Source organism: Eulemur rufifrons, chromosome 29 (assembly GCF_041146395.1).
Source record: "Eulemur rufifrons isolate Redbay chromosome 29, OSU_ERuf_1, whole genome shotgun sequence".
NCBI lineage: Eukaryota > Metazoa > Chordata > Mammalia > Primates > Lemuridae > Eulemur > Eulemur rufifrons.
The window spans coordinates 18456320-18469442 of record NC_091011.1 but is presented as its reverse complement, the minus strand read 5'-3'; the positions used below and the strand labels follow the sequence as shown (position 1 = coordinate 18469442).

Below are 13123 nucleotides of genomic sequence, written 5' to 3'. Positions count from 1 at the left end.
CATCCAGCTCCTACATTTAACTAGGTCAGACTATTTGTCTCCTGCTCATTACATATTCCATTTAATAAAAAGTTGAGTAGTGTCCAACTATTTTGGTTTCTGTAGACAAATTGCTCTGGAAGTTGTACTTACCATTTATATAAAGGATGCAGAGGGAAAGACCTTAGAACTTTATAAAAAATTTGAAGGGGTACAGCATGTTTCAGTAAATGAAAATATAACTGGACAAAAAGAGGTAATTTTCTAATTTAGTTCCTATAAGCTGAAAAGGTAAGACAATAATGTTAAAATAAAAAACTTAATGGAAACTTTTCAAATTGCTTTTGCCCTCCCTTTAACATTACTTAACATATAAGAGAAATAGGAAATCCTGATGTAATTAGCTTTTTGGAGCATCACAAAACTAATTTTTTCGAGGGAGAATAATTGCCATTGTTTATCAAACAAAATATAACTTTGGAGTCTGAATGCCACTGGAATTCAGCCAATCTCTAGTCAGGGCTGGCTTTGGTGCTCAGGCAGATGCACTAGGCCAGTGCTAAACTTCAGCCAGAAGGTTATCACTCAATTTGACCAAGAGTCTTCAAAAACACTTAGCAGTAACATTTTCATCTGGCTTTGATGAAATTCAGATGAAAATAGGAGTAACTTCCTCCTGCAGCCTATAGAAACATTTTAGGAAAATAGTTTAAGGTTTGTACTTAACTTAAAAATTCAGCTGAATACTGAAGACTATTCTTCAGAAAACTCAGCCATTCTTCTTTTATAAATATGCTGGTGCTAACTGCACCCAATTGGTAATATACATGGAGGTATAGTTTAGCTATGTTTGCAAGAATGCTAATTATTATATAAGGTCTTTCAGTTCCCTGTCGGTTAGTTCATTGACTTCCATGATCTTCTGTAAGTGTTCCATATATCGGCTATAGTCCTGCAGGAAGTGAGGGACTCTCATGTTCTCAATAACTGCCAATCCTTTTAAGCGATCCACATCTTCATAAGAAACCTGAAAAAGGAAGATGGGTTAATTTTAAAATATAACCACAAGGTACATTTTAAAGATGAATTTCTTCCCTGGGTCTTAAATGAAAGTATACAGATCATCTGTCAAATTATTTAATAGCTGTAAAATAACAAAAAAATCAGCAGCTTACTTTTCTTCACTATGTTAAATTAGAATGCATTTGTTTGCACCCTCGTACTATGACCATATTAAAAGAAGTTATTCAAAGGAAGTTAATTAAAGGAAGTCAAACGTGATTTAACACTCTATCTTGGACCTACTCAGTTTGTTTGAAAATTAGACAACCAAACTTAATATATATGTGTACATGAGGGACTCTAAATCTAAAAAACCTGACTAAATCTAAATAAAAGAATCAATAAAATAGCTAGAATATAAATACCACATTAATAAATTAGAAAAATTAGCACAGTTATACCAGATGACTGTCCCAAATTCAAACATCCAAAATCTGAAATGCTCCAAAATCTGAAACTTTTTGAGTGCTGACATGACCTTCAAAGGAATGCTCATTGATGGAGCTTTTGGAAATTTCTGATTTTCGGATTTGGAATGCTCAACTGGTAAGTAATGTAAATATTCCAAAACCCGAAAAAACTGAAAATCCAAAACACTTCTGATCCCAGCCATTTAGAGAAGGGATATGCAACGTGTATATTAGACACTCGTTTCTATTTAATTTGGGAAACATAATGATTTGTGTTTTGTATTATAGTATCTTGCTTTTATTTTGAATTTTTGTAAGTATTTTTTAAAAATTTCACATTTCTTTTATTCACCTAAGTAAGAAGCCAGTAATTCAGGGTATTTATATATAGGTTAGGTTTAGGGGTGAAATATTTTAAGTTCCATACATTATCTTTGCATCTTAAATTCCAAAACCTGGTTTACTTTAAATATTATGGTCTTCTGATCAACACTCTTCCAGGCTCAGTGGGAAGGCTTTGAGAAAAGAAATTATGTTCATACTATATCTGTATTTTATTAAATTTAAAAAATGTTTAATATTATTAAAAATTATTTATTTTATTTAGTATGTATACCACTAAATGTAATGAAAATAGGTTTGTTGATATTGGTATGGTTTAGCAATTCTTAAACCATTATGAGTTTACTATAGAACAGAATGAGTAAACATACTGATATTGGGAAACAGCATTCTCATTTTAAGAGAAGGGAAATGCAAATATATTAGATAGAATGGGAGGGGGAAGAATCAAGTGGAGTCTGATTTGAATTTAAATCATTATGATTTAAGACAAATAATATGATATGCTCATTGAAAAGGTCTCTAGAAGCAAGAGCACCTCAGTAGCAAGATACATACCTAGTACTCAGATCTTGTTTTCTAAATACCGTTTCCCACTGAAAGGAACCAAGGCTTCACTGGAGAAATGGCTAATCTCAGATTTGGGTAGGGAAAGTACAAGATGAACCCAGGCATTTTACTTTGCCAGAAAACATAAAGATATGTTTAAAACAACATAGGAGCAGCCATGAAAAAGCTCAACAAAAAAGAATGAAGTCCATAATAATACTACAAAAAAAGGGCAGTAAAAGAAGAAATATAACAGAATTAGATCGTCTCTATTTTGTTACCACCAGTGTAATAACTGATTTGGAAAAAGAGAACGGATGTTAAAATAATTCTTTGAAAGGTTGTTTGGGAACAGTTGTTCACAGGTATCATCCCAAAGATTACTTATTAATGTAATGGGGGAGGATCTAGTAGTCACTCATTTATCAGGTGATCAAACACAACATTAACAATAATGGAGCAAAATGATATGTACTTTCTAATCTGATGTAGCAGGAAATACACAAAATCACTTATGAAGTATTCTTGGCAAAAATGTTTAACCTGAATCTCATCATGAGGAAACAATATGATAATCAAGATTGTAGAGATTCTCAAAAAAACTATCCCCGAGTCTTAAAAATGTCATGAAAAACAAAAAGAATGGGGCAAGGGAGACTATTCTAGATTAAAAGACATGAAAGGTTATAAGCAAATACTATGCATAAATCTTGATTAGATCCTGGGTCTCTCTCTCTCTCTCACACACACACACTCACACGCACACGCTACAAAGGATATTTTTGAGACAATTTGGAAAATCTGAAGTAGACTATTTTAAATGTTATTTTGAATCAATGGTAAATTTCTTAAATAAGAAACTCATATGATCACATCAGAGAATATCCTTGTTCTTAGGAGATATTAACAGAGAAGTGTTACAATTGAAGCTTACTTTAAAATGCTTTTAGACAAAGATGCTTTTTAGAAAAAGATGTGTATTCAAATAAAAATAAACTACATATATTCCCAAATTTCCTATTCCCTTCTTTATCTCTTATTGACCACAGGGAAATTTGGTCATTTGGTTCTGTGACAGAACCATATTTCTCCTTCTTGTTAACATATAAAGGAAACTTATTCCAGCAATAAAGTAAAAGTTTGAACCTGAGTCTTAGGATTCATAAAATCAAGCTAGAGGAAATGCTAATCTGGTGTGCTTGGGGACTATGTGCCATTGGTTTTACTCACCTTTCCCAGAGCGGTAAGTAGATGAAAGTCTATGGTATCTCTGTATCGGAGGATTTGAAGAATTCCATCTAAGTATACCTGGTCTTTACTAAAACACCCTGAAGGAACCAGAATAGTGTTCATTTTCTCATATTTAAAAACATTTTTTTAATTTTTATTTTTCATAGAAAAGGTTTTTCTTTTTTCCAAAAATTGCATGAAAGTAAAGCAAATCTCTAGTTGATGAGGGCTTGCTGTGTAGACATTAGCAGTACTGCCCTCACTACTCGTTCATTGGACAGTAACGCTACCCCAAGAAAAGGATGGTTGAAAAGTTACTAAGTAATTAGATACTAACCCATTCCCTTTACTGTAACAATTACACCTGCATAAAGAAAGTTCTAATTTGTCAACGTTTAGTTAACTATCTTTGTAGCATAAAATGTGAAGTCTTAGAAAATACAAGGATAGTATGCAGACTAATGGCTTTTCTTTAAGGAATTCCCTCTCCCCAGATGTCATCCCCATTATTAAAATAATATTTTTTTCCTAATTATAAATAACAACTGGTAATTTAAAATATATGACTCTTATAAATGATCATCCCACCCTTCCCCACTCCTGCCATTCAGTCACAACCATTAACTCCCATGATGTGATGAAGGCATTCGGGTAGAAAGGGTGAGAGGGGGTGTGTGTGTGGCAGGGAATAGTTTTAGAGAAATTAGGTCTCAACAGGTAGTGTAGAGATGTCGGATTTCAGAAACTCCTGGTATTTACAAAAATAATAACAACCTTCCCCCCATTAAAAAAAAAACTACCATTTAAAAATGCTCTAGGTGATTTTGATACTGTTACTCCCTAAGAAAACAAAAATTAAAACTAGATTTTAAAGAATATGTAGGCTTAAAAATAGAAAAAATAGATAAAGAGGACATGAAAAGCAGGAACAGTTCATGAGATCTGAATCAGAAAAGGATGTTTTGCTCATGAAGAAACCCTTTTTCTCATCCTAACATAACTTGTGTAAATTTTTCAAAATTTTACTCTATTAAATGGACTAAAATCTTTCCATATAAAGTCATATTTAAGGAATTACTGTTAATTTTGTTAGGTATGCTAACAGCATGGGGATTATGAAAAAAAAAACTGTCCTGATCAGTTAGAGATGCATACTGAAATATTTATGGGTAAAAGGACATGATGTGGGAATTGGCTTTAATATACTACAGGAAAACAGGAACTTGGAAGAATAGATGAACCACAGTTAGAAAATATTGACAATTACTGTAACATCAGGTAATGTATTTATGAAGGTTCAGCATACTAATTGTTCTTTTGTATACCTTTAATATTTTCCATAATAAAATTTTTTTTAAAAGTATGTGAAGAAAAGAAAAAAATGACTAGTCTAAAAGAGATGTGCCTCCGGGGCGGGGGGGCGGGGTGTCAAGGGCAACAGGAATGCCCTGCGGATCTGAGTACAGAGCACTAAAATGCAGGCAAGGGGATCTAAAAAGGACATGGGAAATGGCAGACACAGTTCTTATCTGAAAGCCCCCCTGGAGATGGCTGTGTACACACAAGAGACAGGGAACAGATAGCCTCCTCTTTCCTGCTTCTTGTCTTGCTACTCATGGCTCGCAGGCACCACACTTTCATACGACTATATCACTGGTATAAAATGTTAATGTCGGCTGGGCTGACAACATAACCATTACTGACCTGAGTATTTCCAAGCTCCAAACAAATAGTTTAAAAATACTGTTACAAGAAAATTTGTTGATATATTGAACTAATCTGAAAATCAAAATTACTTTCAAACAAACGTTTCTTAATTCTTTTTGTCTTGTTTTGTTTTGTTTTGTTTTGTTTTTCAGAGATGAGGGTCTTGCTATGTTGCCCAGGGTAGACTTGAACTCCTGGGCCCAAGCAATCTTCCTGTCTTAGCATTCTGAGAAGCTGGGACTACAGGCACATCCAGCTAAATATGTCTTAATTCTTATCCTTTTTTCAAAGGCATTTTTGTATTATTATACACTTTGCTCATCTTGTTAAAAACAAACAAACAACAAAAAAAGACTTTCTGGTCCGGGCGCGGTGGCTCACGCCTATAATCCTAGCACTCTAGGAGGCCGAGGTGGGTGGATCGTTTGAACTCAGGAGTTCGAGACCAGCCTGAGCAAGAGCGAGACCCCATCTCTACTAAAAATAGAAAGAAATTATATAGACAGCTAAATATATATATAGAAAAAATTAGCCGGGCATGGTGGCGCATGCCTGTAGTCCCAGCTACTCGGGAGGCTGAGGCAGGAGGATCGCTTGAGCCCAGGAGTTTGAGGTTGCTGTGAGCTAGGCTGATGCCACGGCACTCACGCTAGCCTGGGCAACAGAGTGAGACTCTGTCTCAAAAAAAAAAAAAAAAAAAAAAAGACTTTCTGGGTAATCTAAAGTCTTAATACTACCAACAAAATTTTTTTAAACTTGTTAGAGTAGCATATTTACTTTGAACTAGAACTCTTTGTGAACATCAACATACATTGTGCTTGTACTCTTGGCCTCTATTTTCTTTAGACAAATAAAAATAATAGCGCTAGACATCCGCAATGAAATAACAGATTCAGGCAAGGATCGCTGATGAATACTGAAAACCATTAGGTGAAACTCTGTTGGGGAACAGGATATTCACACAGTCTTTGTCACCTCACAAATAACTTACTGATTACAAAGAGGAAAAGAAATATGTACCTTTACAAAGAAAGAGCTCGTAATCACCACCTTAAATGAGGATCAAACTTAGCATCTCTAATGGTGAGACAATCTGTCATTAGGTGGCTCTTGATGTGACCCAGTATCGCTTATATAGTATTCTTGCAAAAAATGTTTACCCTGAATCTAATAATGAGCAAACAATCAAACACATCCAGATTGTGGGCTATTCCATAAGAACACTGGCCTGGACTTCAAAAAAAGAAGTCACTATCATGAAAAAGAAAAAAGGTGGGGAGGATTGCTCCACCAAAAGTAATGTATGAACCCTCACTGGATCTGGATTTTTTTAAAAATAGCTGTAAAGGACATTTTTGGAAAAGTTGGAGAAATTTAAACATGGTGTGTATATTCATTGATATTGCTGAATTTATGTTCATTTAAGTGTGATAATGATATTGTGTTAGGTAGAAGAATGTTCTTTATCTTAAGGGATGCATGCTCAAGTTTTAGGATTAAAATGTCAAGTCTAAAATTTACTTTTAAAAAATCAAAGAGAACACCATCAAAAAAGTGAAAAGACAACCAATAGAATGGTAGAAAATATTTGTAAATCATATATCTGACAAAAGACCTGTATCTAGAATATATAAAGAACTCTTCATAACTCAATAATAAAAAGACAACCTAATTAAACAATGGGTAAAAGAGCTAAATAGACAGTTCTCCAAAAAAAGATATACAAATGACCAATAAGCACATAAAAAGATGTTGATGGCTCATCAACAATCATTAGTCATCAGGGAAATGCAAATCAAAACTACAGTGAAATACCACTTTGCACTCACTAGAATAATTAGAATAATAATAATTATAATTTACACAATGAAAATAGCAAGTGTTTGCAAGAAATGTGCAGAAATAGGAACACTTACTCATACACTGGTGAGAACGTAAAAAGATGCAGTCACTTTGGAAAACAGTCTGGCAGTTCCTCAAAAGGTTAAACATAGAGTTACCATGTGACTCAATTCTATTCCTAGATATATACCCAAAAGAACTGAAAACGTAACTGCACAAAAAACTTGTACACAAATGTTCACAGCAGCATTATTAATAGCCTAAAAGTGGAAACAACCCAAATGTCCATCAACTGGTGAACAGACAAATAAAGTGTCCATACAAAGGAATATTAATTTGGTAATAAAAACTGCTGAAATACTTACACATGCTATAACACGGATGAATCTTGAAAATATCAGGCTAATTGAAAGATTATTATATGATTCCATTTATATGAAATGGTCAAAATAGGTAAATCTACAGAGACTAAAAGTAAAAGAGCTGGGGAAGAGAGGAGGAAATGGTGTATGACTGCTAATGGGTATGCATTTCTTTTCAGAGTAATAAAAACATTGTGTAATTAGATAGTGGTGATGATTGAACAACTGTGAATATTCTAAAAATCACTGAACTGTACATTTTAAATGGTTAAATTGTATGGCATATGAATTATATCTCAATAAAGCTGTTTTTAAAAGTCAAAGAGAAAGCAAAAATGGCAAAATGTTAACAATTAGTTAATCTAGATGATGGGTATATAAGTATTCATTCTACCATTCTTTCTATAGTCTGTAGGTCTGAAAATTTTCAAAATGATCTGGGTAAACGTAATGCTAAGAAAATATGGTTTGGGAAAACTAGCATTGATCTCAAGTAACAAAGGTTTTATTTTTGATAGATGAGTGAATTCTGTGATTTGGGGATTAGAACATAACCAAAATCACCAGACAACTAGTCAATAAGTTAGAAAACCTACAGTTAAGGGACACCTACCTGGTCGGGAAGTATCAGTCCATCCCCTTTTGGCCCGTACACAATAATCCCATCTTGTATTGGGGTCCTTGACAAACTTGCCAATATCTTTGAAGAGCTCACAAAAAGACATTTGGCTGGCTCGATAAACAGTGTAGTATAGGAGGGCAGCTCTCCATAAAAAGGGGTCTTTTCTAAACAGGACACTGTGAATACTTGCCAGTCCTTCCTCTGTGGGATTATTTGGCTTTAGCTCATGTTTTTTACGGCCATTCCAACTGTTCCACGGCTGCTGGAGGTTGTTAATACCTCGAAAATAATGTGTGCCTATGCAGAAGAAAAGTTACATGAATAATAAGAAATGCCATTCTTGTTTTAATTCTTCCCCAAAAGAAAGATTCTATCAACAATTCTAAAATCAAATTGATATGTGCCTACAAATCAAAACAAAGTAGAAAATTCCACAACCCTAACATCTTTTGGGTTTGAAGGAATATACTGCCTTCGAAAGGATCATATGTCTCATTACAGGCGGTATAACCTTTATAAAACTTTACTTTTTTTTTTTGAAACAGAGTCTTGTTCTGTTGCCTGAGGTAGAGTAATGTGGAGTCAGCCTAGCTCACAGCAACCTCAAACTCCTGGGCTCAAGCGATCCTTCTGCCTCAGCCTCCCAAGCAGCTGGGACTACAGGCGAGTGCTACCACCCCCGGTTAATTTTTTCTATTTTTAGTAGAGACAGGGTCTCATTCTTGCTCAGGCTGGTCTGGAACTCCTGAGCTCAAGTGATCCTCCCACCTTGGCCTCCCACAGTGCTAGGATTGTAGGTGTGAGCCCCCATGCCTGGCCTAACAATTTACTTTTTAAAGAGAAGAATCAGCTAGGCACAGTGGCTCAGGTCTGTAATCCCAGCACTTTGGGAGGCTGAGGCAGGAGGATCACTTGAGGCCAGGAATTGGAGACCAGGCTGGGCAACACAGTGAGACCTTGTCTCTACAAAAAATAAAAAGATCAGCTGGGCGTGGTGGTAGGCACCCTGTAGTCCCAGCTACTCAGGAGGCCAAGGCAGGAGGATCACTTGAGCCCAAGAGTTCAAGGTTACAGTAAACTACGATCGTGCCATTGCACTCCAGCCTGGGTGACACAGTGAGATCCTGTCCCAAAAAAAAAAATACATATATATATACACACACACACACACACACACACACACACATTAGCTTTAGTCCAAGTGAAGCTTAACAACTTCATGACTTTTTGCTAAATACTACTAAGAAAAAAATTCATTCTAAGATAACATCTCTTTGGGGACGATTCCTGATATTACAAATGAACAAATGGAAAAGGGCTGCCCCTACCTATCTCATGCCTCAGCATTCCCTCCAGCCAATGCTCACGTGCAGTGGAGACATTGATGGTCAGAGTTGGACATCCATTCACTACTGTCATTGAAGCCCGGGACAGCAGGTCCTCAGTGAGATGAACTACAATCTAGAAAGCAAGAGAGAAAAGAACAAAATGTAAAGGCAGGGTGAAAAAACACTTTCACAGAGAACAATGGGCCTGTAAGTTTACACTAGTTTTTTTTTTACTTACAAACCACCTTGAATCTCCCAGAAACCAAGATGGGATGTACAGTCAATCACCTTTGACTCTTCTAATTTTAACCCTCTGGGAACTCAAGAACTTTATTGGGTTGAAGGGAAAGTAGATGGCTGTGCTGAGGAAGACACAGAGGACTTAAAATTGTATCTCTGAGATCTCTTAAATACAGTCTCTGGATAAAATGGTGCAAAAGGAGGTACAGGTGCCAGAGTTCTGCTCATTGCTAATGCCAAGGCTTTGAGACTGACCACTAAGAACAGACTACCAATAAGAGAGGCCACTGGGGCAAATCTCTTTATTAACAATTTTCCAGAAAGTAATACATGTAATTCCACAAGCTATACAGACATGGCAGTTAGAAGAAAAATGAGAAGAAACTGAACACATCAAAACAATTTAATACAGCAGGTAGTTAAACTTACAGTATTTAGTCAGAAACTTGGGTGACTCATTTTTAGTTGCTGTTTTCTGTTTAGGTGACGAATTTAATGAGTAAAATAGGGTTGGGAAAACAAAACCTGCAGGAAAAAAACTATGATTGGCACTGACTAAGAGTTATAATAAAATGCCACAGCCAATTCCTTGTTTATTTATGATTCATACCTCCCCCAGGCAGCCTTCCTTCATCATGTACTTCCTGACATGACTCCAGATTCGAGGTTTAGATAGTAAGCTACCACCAGTGGCTTGTTCAAATTTTTCATAACTTCCATATTTCTGTAAAGTCAGTTCCATAATATTGATGGACTGTAAAAGGAAGAGAGTAATGAAAGTAAATAGCCTCATATTACTTTGAGATGAATAATAAGCTAGCTATGTTCTTATTTACCATGACCTATTCTAGGTTATTGATTTTCAAAATAACCTGCAGCTGAAATGGCACATTTTTCTAATCTTAAACAACTTCCACTCATTTTTGCAAATTTGTACAAATGCCTATGGATTTAGAAATACTAACTCTCTTTCCTTGTGTTAGTTTCTCTTTAACATGCTGAAGGACAGAGGGGCTTCAATACTTCATATAGATAGTGCTGGCATCTGACAGGTTGAGAAGCTGGGACAGAGGGGCTCCTGGCTTCTCTAAGATCATTTGGTGGTTTGGCAGGAGAACTCACAATGGAAGGTATGTTTCCACACTAGTCACTAGACTACAATTACCATTTGGGTGAAGGAAAAAAAAATTTCAAAATTTCAGGACATACAAAAGAACAATCAGTCTTCTGTGACAATCCATAAAATCTGCTGTTTTCCTGGGCTACTCTTTGGCAGAAAACATAAAGCTTCAACATTATTAATAAGAACACTTTTCTCTTTCATTCAATGCAGGGTACTAATTACTTTTCATTCTTCATAAATTTTCACAACAAAGGGATAAGAAAGTTGAGATGTTTTTCTCACACATGCACATAGTAACACATATGTGCAGAATGAAAGACTAAAAAAACCTGGTAACAAATCACAAATGATCAGTATCTATGGGAAAGCCACAGAAAGGAAAACATAAGGAAGAAAAAAATTGCTTTTCAAAGGCCTTTTGGAAAAAAAACTAGAAAATTCAAATTTATCTTATATGAATTGTGAAAGAAACTAAAAAATTCTTATACATGTTACATGAAGTTTGTAGTTTCTGGACTGACTAGTACAGAGATTAAAGATACAAGCTCTAGCGTCAGACGACCTGAGTTGACACCCTGGCTCTGTCATCTTCTGGCTGTATTATGATGGTCAAGTCACTAAACTTGTGACTCAGCCTCATTTGTAAACAGGGATAACAATAATAATGTCTACTTCATGGTTTTGTGAAAAAAAATTTAGTCAACCCTTATTATCTGGGGAGTAAGTAGTCAATACATGTTAACTATTACATCATCATTGGTATGTTACTATTCTTTATAAATAACCACTGTAAATAACATGCTTTGACACAAAAATTATAGAAAAGCTCACATAGTGAAAGTCATTATTCAACATATATATCCCCATTGGAAAAATACACATTACTAGTAAACTAGCATGTATCATTAAAGCTATCATAACAACAAAAAAAATGGCTCCAATAGGCTTTGCAGGGCTTCTGTACCCAAACCGTTACTGAAAGCCTTGCTATTCAAAGCGTGGTCTGAAGGCCAGCAGCACTGGCATGGCATGGGAGCTGGTTCTAAATGCAGAATTTTGGCCCCCCACCAACCTCATGCCTATTGAATCAGAAGATGAATTTTAATAAGATCCCCAGGTGCTTCAAGTGCACAGTAAAATGTGAGAAAATTTCAGAGAAATGGCAAATGCAGCACAAGTGTCCCAGAGGCAGATTTAGTCATATGACAAATAGGATAATTATAATAAAAGCACAAATTAGCACATTATTAAAAACCCATTTTAGCAGATGTTTTGTATACAGCTGTCTATAATGGTTACCAGTCATCCAGATATCACAGTGAGAAGAATGTGAGAAACTTGGCCTTAAGAGCTACATAAGAAGTGGTACCTTCTATATTGGACTGATAGACTTTAAAAAGGCTAAAAAAATTTTTATTATAATTTCTGCTTATAGGTGTTTTAAACTATGTACTTAATTTGGGATACAATTAGCTTTCCTAGACATGCTTACTCAATAGGGAAATGTGGTTATCTGGTTACTATTCATTGTAGCAAATGTAAAATTCTAGAGAATTAAGAAAAACTTAAATACAGGTGTTCCTTGTTATCACAGATCATAGAATAAATAAATAAATCAGAGAATGAATAAAAATAGTGGGTTTTTTTTGCAAGGAAGGAACGCAATTTTTCTAACAAAATCATGTACAATAGTTTATCACTTTCTTCGTTTCATCTTGACTTACATGGCACCATCACGGAGGCAACACTTCATGGGAACTACACTGATGTTCCCAAAACCCAATCTTAATATTCAACATTACATATTACATTATATTCAGTCATTCTTCTTTGAATGTCTAACCCGTCATCATCTCTATTGATTTTTTTCTTCACTGGGTTTTCAACTGGTCCAACTCAGACAGATTTGTCAGTAATTACAGAGATCTGCAGCATCCTTCATTGATCTTGAGAAAAACCTTCCCAACCTATCTGCATTATAATACCCCATAGCATGGAGACAGAGTATGGAGATAGAGACAGTAGTTGGATGGTTGGAAATAAGTTCAAGCTTCAAGGAAGAAAGGATGTTCAGTGGTAATGAGTCAGTTACTCCATTAGTGAATATTTTTATGTTACAATGACTTTTGCTTCCTTATGCAACTTCTTAACTGCAGGCCATAAAAATTTTGAGTATGATCCAAATTTTAGAAAAAAAAAAGTAGCTTTAAAAGGCACAAATAAGCCTGGAAGGATATACCAAAAGGCTGAAGTTCCCATTTGGGAAGGGGGTGATTGATGGGTTGCACTGAAATTTATTATTTGTATTTTTCAGATATTTTAAAATT

General features: G+C 35.3%; 1 protein-coding gene and 1 non-coding gene across 4 annotated transcripts in view; both read right to left on the bottom strand.

The window, feature by feature from the left end:
* Positions 1-847: 847 nt before the first annotated feature.
* The window catches only part of MATCAP2 (microtubule associated tyrosine carboxypeptidase 2), a 46673-nt gene continuing 34397 nt past the window's right edge, over positions 848-13123 (bottom strand). For 2 of the 3 annotated variants that reach the window (XM_069461595.1, XM_069461597.1), the window contains 4 exons: positions 9434-9566; positions 8097-8402; positions 3573-3670; positions 848-1006 (listed from right to left, as the gene is read on the bottom strand). In XM_069461595.1, the coding sequence (XP_069317696.1) occupies positions 848-1006; positions 3573-3670; positions 8097-8402; positions 9434-9566 (696 nt within the window). Of the gene's footprint in view, positions 1007-3572; positions 3671-8096; positions 8403-9433; positions 9567-10283; positions 10428-13123 lie in introns of all 3 variants that reach the window. The other variant, XM_069461596.1, reaches the window with a different exon arrangement.
* On the bottom strand, positions 3754-3879 carry LOC138377738 (U4atac minor spliceosomal RNA). Its single transcript, XR_011231891.1, has one exon. It is a non-coding gene; the product is annotated as a U4atac minor spliceosomal RNA (small nuclear RNA).